The following is a 14,987-nucleotide window of genomic DNA, read 5'->3' on the forward strand; positions in this document are numbered from 1 at the left end:
AATTCACTTACTATATATATATATATGCGTGTGTGTGTATGTACATATATGTATATATGTATATGTATATATATATATATATTATATATATATATATATATATATATTATATATATATATATATATATATATAGTATTTAGTTTCTCCCTTCTAGAGTCTCAGTTCAGTTCTTTTTGAGTTTAAATTTACCTTTCACCATTTCTTCCTAACGACATTTGATTTGTGCACTTAAATGAATCGTATATTTAACAGTTATTGATTATCACAGATCATAGTTGCTGCTGCTGCTGTGGATAATGATGATGATGATGATAATAGTTGAAATTATTCAGAGAAAGAATTCTCACATTCATATCACTTTTATATTTTCTGTAAAAAATAGATCCTAGACAGAATCACATCCCATAGTTCAGGCTCTTTTTGCTATAACGCCATGGTTCCATAATGGTTTAATGGAAAAATGGTAAACTAGCACAATAGTATGACAGCATAATGGTATAATGACATGAGGTTTTTTTCTTCTTTCTTCCTCTCTTCTTTTCTTTTTCTTTCTTCCTTCTTTTCTTTCTTTCTTCCTTTCTTTCTTCCCTTTTCTTTTATGTTCTCTAAATAAGATTCCTTGCAACTACTTATGTCTCCCATTCCATTGCTTTTACAAACTCTTCTTCTGTAAAAGTTAACATTTTTGAAGCTTCGATATGCATCTGGAAATAAACGGGAAAATTACTGAAACATGTTATGAAGATATTCACACCACACACACACAAAAATAATCCTGTGCCTTTGGCATCACATGTTTAACAGGGTCAACTCAAATTCAGTGATATCTTGGTGTTATTGTTTATCCTCCTCCAAATTAACCCTGAACAAGCAAATCTATAATTAAACGTAAACTCCACCTTAAACCTCCCATCTTCTTCCTCTTCCCCTCTTACTCTCATCTTCCGTCTCCTCCCCCATTCTCTTCTGCCTCCCACCAGCTTGCAACCAAGATGCATTTCATCTTAATACACCAAGAATTTCTGATTCTCATTCGCTTTGCTAGTTCCTCAATTTCATGTTAGTGTCTGCCAATAACATTGATGTGACTGTGTGGTCTTCATCCTCTCTAAAATATAACATCTAGTATGGCCTGATGTCCAGCATGATAGCTGCAGCCAGCAAAGCCTACCCCTACTTTGAGCTGCAATAGCAGATGGTGTGTGCATCTTGAAATAGCTTCAAGACAGAATGGTCCCAGCTGGAAGACCTTTCATAGACCAGGACTAACCAATACTATGAAAGGTCTTCTAGCTACAACCAGTTGGTCCTTTTTATATCTAGAACTGCATGGTCCAATGCATCCTTCCATTTATAAGATAGTAATATGTGATTTGAGATATACTTAGCTGTTATTTCTTTCAGATTAAATGGCCAAATTGAGACTCCCAAATTCGCTGAGTTTTTTAAAATATATGATCAAGAGGGTGAGGTGAGGGTTACATCATTTGTTTTGTGTCTATAAATAGTTGACGATTCCCTAGATTTTTGATTCCAGTTGGCAATATTAGAGGAACTTTATTCAGCTGAGGTTGACTTTGTCTTTCATCCTTTTGGGGTCAATAAAAGAAATACCAGTTAAAGACTGGAGTCAATGTAATCAACCCAACTCCCTCCCCTGAATGTGCTGGCCTTGTGCCAAAATTTGAGACTAATATTAGAGGAAGTTTTTTTTTTATTTTGTCAGAAGCAGCATTTCATCTATATTTATGCTCTAAGCTTAAATTCTGCTGAGATTGACTTTTTCAGGGTTGGTAAAATAAGTATCAGTTAAACACTGCGGTTGATGTGACTAGCCCCTGCTCACAAAATTTCAGGCCTTGTGCCTATAATAGAAAGGGTTATTATTATTATTATTATATGCCCTGATGCAGTACCAGGCAGTGGCTCTCATGGCTTCTGATCTTAACTGATTGGAAGTGTTATCATGTACATTGTTTTGTCTTGATATAAAAAATGGGCTACAGCAAATATTCTACTCAATACCACATATTTGCTTGTCAGTTAAGTTGCTTGACCTTAACCAGTTATTATTATTATTATTATTATTATTATTATTATTATTATTATTATTAAGGTGGTGAGCTGGCAGAATCGTTAGCATGCTGAACAAAATGCTTAGCAGTATTTCGCCTGTTGCTTCATCCTGAGTTCAAATTCTATTGAGGTTGACTTTGCCTTTCATCTTTTCAGGGTCAATGAATTAAATACCAGTGAAACACTGGGATTGATATAATCGACTAGTCCGCCTCCCTAGAATTTCAGGCCTTGTGCCTTTAGTAGAAAGGATTATTATTATTATCATTATTGAATGAGAGTGCAGTGCATGCCATCAAAGTGACACTAGGGTAGGTAAAAATATATGAAACCCAATATACCCATCATGACTACTCGTCTGATAAGGGTACACCAGGCACATGCATCATAACCATATGTTCATGCACAACATTATCTGATATCAAGATAAACAGTGCATGACCTTGCAGGTAAGGCCCAGTTAGAATTTTCTTCAGGTTGAGTAGCCCATTCCACTCAAAAGGTCCCTGAATAAGAGTTGTTTAAGGATGTTGAATGAAACACCCATGTTTCCAGAGGTGAATTATTCAAACCCCAAAGAATCCCTCTCAACACATGGCTATGATGCTCTCCCACCACTTCTGCTTATGATCAGAGATGCAATCGTCAGCCACCAAGGGACATGCTCAACCAGTTAAAGTCAAACAACTGACAAACAAATCTAGGGTATTGAGCAGAATATTTGCTGTAGTCCATCTTTTATACCAAGACAAAACAATGTACATGATACCACTTCCAATCAGTTAAGATCAGAGCCATCAGAGCCTGCTGCATCATCATCGCCGCCGTCATTATTATTATTATTAAGCCGTGAGCTGGCTCTTTACCTTTTGAGTTCAAATTCTGTCACAGCCAACTTTACCTTTCATCTTTCCTGGAGAGATAGAATAAAATTACCAGTCCAAGTCTAGTACTGTGGCCAATGGTACTGACTACCCCATACCATTTCGCCTGTGTCTGAGGGGAAAGAAAGAAAATGAAAGAAAATTCTTCTGTAAAAACCTACCTTCTGCTTTTTAAGAATATCAATTAATTTCATTTGTTTCCGAAAGCCAGTCATCAATTCATTTTTTTGCTTCTCGAGCATCCGATTCTCAGCTAGAAGTTGCTCAATCCGTTTTTTGTCATTACTGCTGTGATCCTATTGTTCCAAAATAAAACTGAGTGTCAGGAACAAAATGACGTGACATTAATTCACAAAATTGGGGAGGAGAAGACGGGGCAGATGGAAAGATCTTGTATTTTAGAACCGACCATGCAAGTCTATTTGTTTTGCTGCAGTCTTCCATACATATTCAATTTTGAAAAATTAATTTACAAAATCATCATCATCATCATCATAACAACCACCACCATCAGCATCTTCCTCTTCTTCTCTGCAGTCCTTTCATCACAATCATCATCATCACTAATTTTATTCAGCTGAATACACATCATTAATTGGTTGAAATTACTTTAAAATGAAATAACTTTGTAAATATAAACTTTTCGCAAAAACGCTAAGAGTAAAAGATGTTTTATATGACACATTCTACTAGTATACGAAGTTTGAAAGTGTTTAGTTACAAAAAATTATTTTTCTAAATCTACCGGTCAAAAGGTAAAGATCCGTTTTTCTCAGTTGATTATTACATCTTTCACAGCAATGATAAGCATATAGTTGAAAGATACACACACATACACACATTATCATCGTAATTGTTTTAACATCCATCTTTCCATGATGATTGCATGGGTCAGACAGAATTTGTTGAGGCAGATCTTCTATGTCTGGACGTCCTCTTTAGTGCCAACCCTCACTTGTTTCCAAGTAAGGCAATATTTTCCCCTATGGCCAGACATGCTTTCATAGAAGGTTGAAAAGAAATACCACCATTTGTATGGGGGGTGGGGGTGACACTAGTTTACAACAACAACATGATATCAGGACATGGTGGCACTAACACACACAGTGGTTATGGGGATGCTTATACAAGAATAAATAGGCACCAAGTTAGTGCTCAAACAGTTCAAATCCTTAGAATCTAACCTGCTTTTATTGTTGGAAATTATTCCTTCTTTTGCACTTTACCCTTCTGAAGATGCATGGGGGTAATGTTGTCTTATGATGTTTTTATCTAAAAGCATGTGTAATGATATTCACTATTCACTGGGTACAGTGAAACAGCTGTAAAGATCTGATTATTCATGTAATATTAGGTAATAACTTATGTAAATATATTCCATACACCTATGATTGTTTACCCCTTCATATACATGCAAATGCACACAATGGGCTTTGTTCATAACCAGAATATAATAAAAGACACTTGACCAAGGTGCCACACAGTGGGACTGAACCCAAAACCATGTGGTTGGGAAGTAAACCTCTTAACCACACAGCCATACGTTGATATGTAGCTGTTTTCTATCTGTGTGTGTGTATGTACATGTATGCAAGTGTGTGTGTGTGTGTGTGTGCATGCATGTATGATATGAAGTGCTTCTGCACAGTTTCCCTCTCCCAAATTCCACTCTCAGCTCATTGTTCATTTCAAGGCTATGATAGAAAACACTTATCCAAGATGCCACAAAATGGAAGGAAGTGAGAATCGTCCAGTTCTGGAGTAAATCCTTTGACCATGAGGCCATACCTGCATCCTTAATTGAGATGAAATAATTCTCGTGCTTCCTACAATTCAATGAGCTGAGAGACTCCCCCAAGTGGAATTGGTTGGTGTGTTGAAAAGATTTACCTTAGCATCAGTTTTGGTCTTTTGAACTTGTTCTTTATATTTTTCCATTTCCTCAAGTGCTCGGTTCAAACGCACATCTGTGGCTTTATGTAAAGTACCTTCCTTTTTAAAATTTCGTTTTAAATGTTCCAACTCCTGTTCATGCCCAACCAAGGGCAAAAAAAAAATTTAGGAAAATATTATAATGTTTTTACTTCAGGAAATAAGACTTAATTTGCATAATTAACAGTTAGTGTGTTTAACAAGACATTTAAGCTATGAACTAAAAATGATAATTTGTTTATGTATCTGGTTTGTAAGATTCTTTATGTGTATTGAAACAAATTTTGTGTCTAGGGAAAGTCATTATGCCAATATTATCAACACACACACTGGTTCAATTCCACTCCTCTATCTAACTAATTGATTTGGTTAAACAGTAAATCATTTTCTGTTGTGTCTGGGGAGAGTCATTTTCTTTTTGTGCCTTATTATTTAACACACTCACCAGGAAAATTTCCACTTTTTTTTCATATTTTTATTTTCCTAAAATTTTCATTGCATCTTGCAACCTTTTCAATAGTTTTCACTCTTTGAGAGTCAAAACTATTTTAGGAAAATAAAACTATTAGGAAAATAAAACTATTTTAGGAAAATAAAAATAAGAAAAAAAAGTGGAAATTTTACCAGTGAGTGTGTTATATTATAAGGCACAAAAAGAAAATGACTCTCCCCAGACACAACAGAATATGCTTCAACACACGAACTCACATAAAGAATCTTGCAAACCAAATCCCAAAACGAAGTAAATCATTTGTCTTGTTTTTGTTTGTCAAAGTTCCTTCATTACTACTTGCAACCCTTCCAATAACAATTGTCTTAGTCCATTACTGAGGTCATGTTTGTCTGCTTGAGATTTTGCTGTGTGTATGTGCATGCCAGTGTGCGTGTGTGCTTGTATATGTATGTGCACATACACACATTGGCACTTACTAAACAAACACTGCCTCCATAACAGACCAAGACAGAAGTCATGGAAAAGGTTGCAAGTAGTAATGAAAGAACTTTGACAAACGAAAATAAGACAAATAACTTAATCAGCACCATCATCATCGTTTAACGTCTGTTTTCCGTGCTAGCATGGGTTGGACAGTTCGACCGGGGTCTGGGAAGCCAGGAGGCTGCACCAGGCTCCAGTCTGATCTGGCAGTGTTTCTACAGCTGGATGCCCTTCTTAACACCAACCACTCCGTGAGTGTAGTAACGTTTAACCAAATCAATTAGCTAGTTGGATATTTAACCTATTGACTAATAATAAAGGAGTGCAATTGAACCAGTGCATGTGTTAATAATATTAGCATAATGACTCTCCCTAGACACAATAGAAATGATAAACAATATGACAACATGGTCACCAGGTCCAAACTTGCAACAAAAGCCAGACACTTCTCTGTCTGACAAAATAACAATTTCTCTTTCTACTTCAACAATGAACGATTTAGTGAAACCTGCTGAAAATAAAAGACTTTGTTGTTTATTTCAAAAGTATTTAAATTTACAAAGTAACATCAAACTTTCTGGCATGGAAAAGGGACAAAAGGGACATAAACAGCATGCAAAGAAAAATATTAACTAAGGTGCAAATGTGAGAATATGATTAAGAAGCTTTCTTTCCAATTAGGTGATCCAGGTTCAATCCTAGTGTGTGACACCCTGAGCAAGTGTCATCTTCTACAATAGCCTTCAGTTGACCAAAGCCTTTGTGATGGATTTGGTAGATGGAAACTGTGTGGAAGTCTGTCATATGTGTGTGTGTGTGTGTGTGTGTGCGTGTATTTGTCCCACTGCTTGACAACTGGTGTTGTTTTATTTACATCCACATAACCTAGTGATTCACCAAAAGAGACCAATATAATTTGTAACCTTTCTTTTCAAATAATTACAATTGCTGGACATAACACAACGTTCGTTAATAGTTGCATAATGAACATGTTTTGAATTGTATCTCGAGTCATTAACCGTTTCTATAATTAAGATCCAGGCAAAGCAGATAATCATTAAATTGTTTCCTTATTAATCAGGAGCCCTTAAGCAGACAGAATTAAATACCAATGCATAGAGTTTAACACTTACAATGCGTTCCTAAGAATTATTGGTACTCTATCCCTTTTAGAGACACAATGGCTACGAATCCAGGGAGTGGTTGTTGTTTAGCCTTCATTGAGCAGACAGACTTATGAACAAAGGCATTCCAACCATGACTGTCCATCTTTTTTTAGGAATACACAGGATTAGAGTCCACAACAGAATCCAGTCTTTGTTACAGCTTATATGCCTCAGTGTGACCCTGAGAGCTCTGTGCCAGTGAAGTGCAAGCTCTTGGTAGGGCCTCCCATGCAGGACAGATCAAAGGATATGGGCCACACTATCATGGGCTACCTCTTCCCATAATTAAAAATGGGTTTGCATAGGGCCAGTTCACCTACTTACAAAAGCGTTGATGACAATTGAAAAGCAACAAGACCTGGGAAAGAAAGGTCTTCCCTCAGGGAAACATGAACCCACAAGGGAGGCAGAAGAGATGATGCCCTAAAAATAGATGGAGAGGGGATACAGAGGCAGAGCTGAAAAAGCAGGGAACCAACCGGAGAGACACAGAGAAGACATCCCAGAGTCAAGAACAGTGGAGAAGTCATTGATCATTTACAATCCATCAGGAGTGTAGAACTTAAGTAAATTAGTACTCCACTATTAGAGGACAAAGACCACTCAAACTAGACTGATGTTATAGTTACAGACACATGTGGTGGTGATTGGACATTCCTGGAGCAGCATCATTAAATGGATCTTGGTTGTGACCATTTGAAGAAGAATCTAATGAAATAATAATCCAAATCTATGCTTACTCTTTTCTGGGTAACTACTTGGGTTTCCAGTCCTTCAATTCTTTGTTTACCATCGTCAATCAGTTTCTTGTAGTTTTCCAGTTGAGTGAGTTGATTGCTGCTCATGCGCTGCAGTCGGCTACGCTCCTCGTCCATTTGCTTCACTTGCTCCTGAAGCTTTGTCCGGTCCTCCTCCTGAAAATAACAATTGGAGATTAAATTACTAATTAACTTTTAGTATTATTAATTAATGTAAAGCGACAAGCTTGTTAACATGTCAGAGAAAAAGCATAGAGGTATTTCTTCGGCGAGCTGGCAGAAACGTTAGCACGCCGGGCGAAATGCGTAGCCGTATTTCGTCTGCCATTACGTTCTGAGTTCAAATTCTGCCGAGGGCGACTTTGCCTGTCATCCTTTCGGGGTTGATTAAATAAGTACCAGTTACGCACTGGGGTCGATGTAATCGACTTAATCCTTTTGTCTGTCTTTGTCCTCTCTGTGTTTAGCCCCTTGTGGGTAGTAAAGAAATAGGTATTTCTTCTGGCTTTGCATTCTGGGTTCAAATCCTGTCTAGATTGACTCTGCCCGTCATCCTTTTGGGGGTCAATAAAATAAGTACCAGTTGAATACTGGGGTTGGTGTAATTAACCACCCTTCTCCCACTAAAATTGCTGGCCTTGCACCAAACTATGAAACAATAATTACTAAGTAATCTTTAATTAATAGATACCTCCACCTCCCCACTTCGATGGGGAGCACTTTACTTCGACATTCTCCATTTTATCTTTGTTATCTTCCATCTTTCATCTTTTACTTGTTTCAGCTATTGGGCTGCGGTCATGCCGGAGCACTATCTTGAAGGCTTTAGTCAAACCAACTAACCCTTTCTGTTTTTTAAGTCTAGTACTTACTATATTAGTTTCTTTTGCTGAGCTGCTAACTTATGGGGACATAAACAAACCAACACCAGTTGTCAAGCAGTGGTGGGGGAATAAATACAACATAACCACAAAGACACACACACACACACACACACAACAAGCTTCTTCTAGTGTCCATTTCTTTTTCTTTAAATCTTAGAATTACATTGGTATAGTTATAATTCTATAATATATGGATTAGGATTAGACTAATTCCCTCACTGGCTGATGGAAACCTACTACAGGTGACCATGAAACTCAGCACCACCTGCTCATGGTCAAGTGGTCAGCCACACAATTGGGCTCTGTACCAGGGTGGCCCAAGTGAAGAGAGATTGTGGGCAGCAAGATTAAAAACAACAAAACCTGTCAAAAGCAAAGGAACTCTTTGAGAGTTAATGGCACCAATATCCTGAGGGGTGGGGATGGGCAGGCACCATTTGGATTACCAAGGTTCATGAAACACTTTAATGGAAGTTGCACTCATATTTAATTCTGTATCAGACTGGTTGGAACTTGGAATGACGCTCAAAAGCAAAAAGTGTGGAAAAGCAGTTTGGAAAAGTGTCCTGAGCCCCAGGACCCATAACACTGAAGCTTAACCCAGTTTCCAGGTGTCTGAGTAACACTCCCCCCACTGAATGGGACGTATGTTCTTTTCAGGGTTAACTTCCCAGTTATTGTTGGAGCACATTTACGGCTGAGTGGACTAGGGTAACATGAAATGAAGGATTTTGCTCAAGAACACAAACACACCACCCAGTTTGGGAAATGAAACTACGATCTTACAATCATGAACACCCTAACCACAAGGCCATCCACCTTCACATGGAATGGTTTGGTGAAAAAATAATCCAGGTGCCCTGATGGCAGAAATGTTCAGGGATAAACTTGTCTTGTATTATGATCCCTTTCATAAATAACCTTTGACCTTTCTATATCACTGTCATTATAAAGTTCTCTTAAAAAGAAACACATGATATCTAACATCCCTCTCTAAACGCTCCGCCATTTACTGTAAGGCTGAGCTTCAGAAGTATCTTGGAAATAATACATATGTTTATTATACATATATTTATTTCTAGAATTCTGTTCATCTTTCAGTTTCTCCTCTTCTATTTTGAATCAACAAAGAAGCTGCAATGCGGCTGCAGGTTACCTTTTCAGCCAATGAGACACTCTTTTGAGCTAACAAAGAGGTGCCTCTATGCAGTCACTCACCTTGCTAGAAATAGTAGAGAAATATCTCTTGAAATACACCCATGTGTCTTTTAATCCATTTTGATACCAACCCACCTGAGATTGTCCCTGCTTCTAGCATACAATGTTTCCTTTTTTAAAGTTATCTCAATTGAAATCTTCCATTGTAATTCCATGATAATTTATGTCGTAAGCACCAGCGTAATAAAAAGAATGACAATTATTCACCTAAATTCTTTATTATTTTCAAATTTAATTGAAATCTTTCTCAAATTAGACCTAATTTTTTCAAAAAAGAACATACTGGAACACTAAAAATGGTAGCCAAATCTTCCTCAAATAGCACTCCATCATCTGAAAACTGGAGAAATGTTGGACAATGTTTGTCTTAAACAAAAGACAGAATGGTTGGCAATGAGAAGAATATTGTTGATTGAGATCTGTTTGGCACCCAACAACTTCATTTCTTTTACAATAATTTCTATAGAAAATTCCTCTCTCTTCCAGTTTCATTGAATAGTAATTCCTGAAGCAAAACTCAGAAAAGTGGTTGAGAACTCAAATGTTGTTCTTTAATGAATAAGAGACAATTGGTTGCCTAGTTGTTTAACCCCAGGTCAACACTGAGCCACTAGACCTATGATCAAAAGTGTTCCAACTATGACCATGCAGTTGTCTTTTTTTGGAGTTAATGGTGTACCTGAGATTGCATTCAGCAAGGTTTCCCCTAACCCTTTCTTTTTCAGACACAAATACATGATTTGAGAGAGATTTAACTGCTATTTTTATTATATCAAGTGACTGCATAGAGACTCCTTCATTATCTTAAAAGTAGTTTCCAAATGAACTTCTTAGTTTGTATCCCATTATTCAGACATATTTCACTCCATGACTTTGATTAACTCTACAAAATCCAATTTCCAAATTCCATCTGTAGAGTTGACAGCCTCTCAAACTCAGATCTCTCCACTAAACTTCAGACTACTTCTCTCTCAATAACTTGATCTGAAAATGTTAGTTTGATCACAGACAACCGAAGGAGAATATTAACTGTATCAACCTAAGCATCCGTTTCACTCCTCTATATCAAGCAATTCTCGACAAGTTTTCAACAAATAACAACCATTTTGGTTTGGTAAAATCTTAGTTTTTAATTTTAACCATATCATTCAAGGAAATCTAAGTTTTTCTTTTGAGACGTATAAGAAATTACAATGTGTTAAAAAAAAAAAACAGAAATAAGAATGAAAAGATATGATAATATTCTTCGTACATGTTTCTTTTCAAGAATTCTATCTGCAGGAATATGTTTAATATTCTGATTTTATGGGATTAAACAGTTTTGTAAAAGACTATAATTACATGTGCACTCACCTTTTTCTCACATTGCTGTGATAGATTTTCTAATTCTTCCTGCATCACTCTTAACTTTGCTTTTAGAAAACGAATTATGGCTTCTGAAAGAGATGCAACCAAATCATTTACAGTAAGCTGTCAATTGTTAACGCCAAAACTAAATGTACATTTTGTTACATCAGAGAATGCCTGTATTATGGAAACACAAGAGAATAATTGTGTCACAATAAGTCTGTAGTTGCTTTTTATTTATTCAGGTGAATTACAGCTCACTGGCTTTTCACTCTCTGTTTCCTGTGTAGCTGCAAGCTGTACTGACAACATAATGGGCTTACCACCGCCTAGCTTACTTATAACACTCACTTTGACTACCTATCGATCTGTCTGTCTGCCTGCCTGCCTGTTTGTCTATCTCTGCTTATCTGTCTATTTGTCTGTCTGTCTATCTGTCTATCTGTCTCTGTCTCTCTATCTCTCTCTCTCTCATACACATCTTCTCTCAGCAATTCTAAATATCTTTGCAAATATTAATTACTTCTGCCAACCACTATGTGCACATCAGGTGGGCACAGAACTGTCCCCCACCACACACACACACACACACACCTGATTCTAATGATACAAAATTCCCATTTAAAATAACCTAAATTCTAACCGTCCATGAATGACAAAGTTCTTTCACTAAATTCTTTAATATTTTCAAAATGATTTGCAATGAAGACAAAGTATTTCAATGGAATTATGGTAATAAAAAGGATTTGGAGAACATTTGATAATAATTTGATGAAACCAAGTTAAAAAGAACATTTAAAAAAAATTTTTCAAATTTTGGAATTCTGATCTTTAATTTCTTTATTTGTTCCAAAAGCACAGAATGGGTTATAGTTTGATAAATTCAAATGCAAGAACAGTGATTGATACCCCATTGGAATTGTATTCATGGTGCCAGCATAATAAAAAATTTTCTAGTTTTTGGAGTCTAGAACCTAATTTCCATAGACAGGAATTTTGAGTGAAAACTCCATGAAGGGTGATATAGCTTGATAAATTCAAATATGAAAATAATGGTTGATACTTTGATGGAATCATATTCATGCCAACTTAAAAGAGAAAAATATTCTAAAAACATATTGAAGACACAGGCGTGGGTGAGTGGTTAAGAAGCTTGTTTCACAACCAGGTGGTCTCGCGTTCAATTCCATTGCATGGTACCTTGGGCAAGAGTCTTTTACTATTGCCTCAGGCTGAACAAAGCTTTGTGAGTAGATTTGGTAGATGGAAACTGAAAGGATCCCATTTCATATAATGCCTGTATGTTTGTGTATAGCCCTGTCTTGGCATCGTGTAATGGTTGTGTGCCATGAAAAAATATTTTCTTGCTTAAAAACAGTTGAAGGTTGGTGACAAGAAGGGTATCTGGCTGTAGAAAATCTGCATTAACAAAGTTCATCTGACCCCATTCAAGCATGGAAGAATGGATGTTAAAATAATGATGATGATGATGAGGAGAAGGTTAATGAGGAAACAAGAGGTCTAAAGTTTGCAAACTTCCTGTCATTGCTATTTACCAATGCAAACTGCCACTAGTTTTCTGAGATTCTGCTTTTCTGTCCAACTTCCAAATTTCCAATTTTGCCCCTTGACTGACATGGACTCCATCTCATTGATTGTCAGTGAGAAAAAGAGGGATAAAAAGAAAAGACAACAGAAGCAAAGTTGTACCTGAGCCTATTTCATTAAGAGTAGGAGGTAGAATATCATCAACTTGCTGTGAGGAGTCAATAGAAGGGTTCAAATCAGTGTCAGCTTGTTGTTGGTCAGAGATCTGTTGGAAAGTGTCCTGTAGGTCGTTGAGGTACGTTTCATCAGGAACGGCAACATCATCAGCCAGGTTTAATTTTGAACTTGTTGGTTTGGCCCTTCTGAAAAAGATACATTTAATCACTTGAGTGACAAAGCCCTTTTGCTCTCTCTCTCTATATATAAATATAAATAAATAAATATAAAAATATAAATATAATGTATAAAATTTTATTTGATAATTTAAAAATTTCGAATTAATTATTTAAGCATCTTACGATCGTTTCGCAGAAGAGTTGTCCCTATAATGAAATCCTATATTGATAAGCATTTATAGACAACCCTTCTGCTCTTCAGAGATATAAAATATGAATATTGTATAATATATTGAATGATAATTATTAAAAAAAATTTGAAGTAAAATTGTAAAATGGTGTTTGTTTGAAATGTAAAATAAAAATTAAATATATAAATATTTTAATAGTATTAAAATTTTTATACAATGGAACACTCAATATAAATTCAGTATATAATATATTCTTATTGAATATATTTACCTAAAGATTTATCATCATCATCATCATCATCATCATCATTTAACGTCCGCTTTCCATGCTAGCATGGGTTGGACGGTTCAACTGGGGTCTGGGGAGCCCGAAAGCTGCACCAGTCCAGTCAGATCTGGCAGTGTTTCTACAGCTGGATGCCCTTCCTAACGCCAACCACTGCGAGAGTGTAGTGGGTGATTTTATGTGCCACCGACACAGGTGCCAGACGAGGCTGGCAAACGGCCACGCTCGGATGGTGTTTTTTATGTGCACCGACACAGGTGCCAGACGAGGCTGGCAGACGGCCACGCTCGGATGGTGTTTTTATGTGCCACCGACACAGGTGCCAGATGAGGCTGGCAAACGGCCACGATCGGATGGTGTTTGTTACATGCCCACAGCACGGAGGCCAGTCGATGCGGTACTGGCTACGGCCACGTTCGGATGGTTATCTTGTGTGCCACGTGCCACCAGCACTGGTACCACAAAGATACAAATTCCATTGATGTTCATCTATTTTGACTTGTTTTGATTTTCACTTGCCTCAACAGGTCTTCACAAGTGTCACAAGAAGGAAGGTATGCACAGGTGGACTGACTACGTCCCAGGTAGGGGCCACAGGTTATGGCCTGACTAGTCTTGCCGGGTCTTCGGATGGTGTTTTTATGTGCCACCGACACAGGTGCCAGATGAGGCTGGCGAACGGTCACGATCGGATGGTGTTTGTTACGTGCCCACAGCACGGAGGCCAGTCGGTGCAGTACTGGCTACGGCCACGTTCGGATGGTTTTCTTGTGTGCCACCGGCACTGGTACCACAAAGATACAATTCCATTAATGTTCATCTATTTTGATTTGTTTTGATTTGATTTGATTTGATTTGTTTTGATTTCATTTTGATTTTCACTTGCCTCAACAGGCCTTCACAAGTATCACAAGGAGGAAGGTATGCACAGGTGGACTGACTGCGTCCCAGGTAGGGGCCATGGGATATAGCCTGACTAGTCTTGCCGGGTCTTCGGATGGTGTTTTTATGTGCCACCGACACAGGTGCTAGATGAGGCTGGCGAACGGCCACGATCGGATGGTGTTTGTTATGTGCCCACAGCACGATGGCCAGTCGATGCGGTACTGACTACGGCCACGTTCGGATGGATTCTTGTGTGCCACAGGCACTGGTACCACAAAGATACAAATTCCATTCATGTTCATCTATTTTGATTTGATTTGATTTTGATTTTCACTTGCCTCAACAGGTCTTCACAAGTGTCACAAGAAGGAAGGTATGCACAGGTGGACTGACTAGTCTTGCCGGGTCTTCGGAAGGTGTTTTTTATGTGCCACCGACACAGGTGCCAGATGAGGCTGGCGAACGGCCATGATCGGATGGTGTTTGTTACGTGCCCACAGCACGGAGGCCGGTCGATGCGGAACTGGCTACGGCCACGT

At 37.6% G+C, this 14,987-nt stretch overlaps 1 protein-coding gene across 2 annotated transcripts in view; it reads right to left on the reverse strand.

Annotated features, from left to right (window-relative positions):
• Positions 1-344: 344 nt before the first annotated feature.
• The window catches only part of LOC115219985 (testis-expressed protein 9-like), a 46,619-nt gene continuing 31,976 nt past the window's right edge, over positions 345-14,987 (reverse strand). For both annotated transcript variants that reach the window (XM_036509792.1, XM_029790286.2), the window contains 6 exons: positions 12,914-13,113; positions 11,210-11,292; positions 7,737-7,910; positions 4,852-4,986; positions 3,123-3,257; positions 345-705 (listed from right to left, as the gene is read on the reverse strand). In XM_036509792.1, the coding sequence (XP_036365685.1) occupies positions 631-705; positions 3,123-3,257; positions 4,852-4,986; positions 7,737-7,910; positions 11,210-11,292; positions 12,914-13,113 (802 nt within the window). In that variant the 3' untranslated portion in view covers positions 345-630. The remainder of the gene's footprint in view (positions 706-3,122; positions 3,258-4,851; positions 4,987-7,736; positions 7,911-11,209; positions 11,293-12,913; positions 13,114-14,987) is intronic.

The sequence above is a fragment of the Octopus sinensis genome, linkage group LG15 (assembly GCF_006345805.1).
Source record: "Octopus sinensis linkage group LG15, ASM634580v1, whole genome shotgun sequence".
Classification (NCBI taxonomy): domain Eukaryota; kingdom Metazoa; phylum Mollusca; class Cephalopoda; order Octopoda; family Octopodidae; genus Octopus; species Octopus sinensis.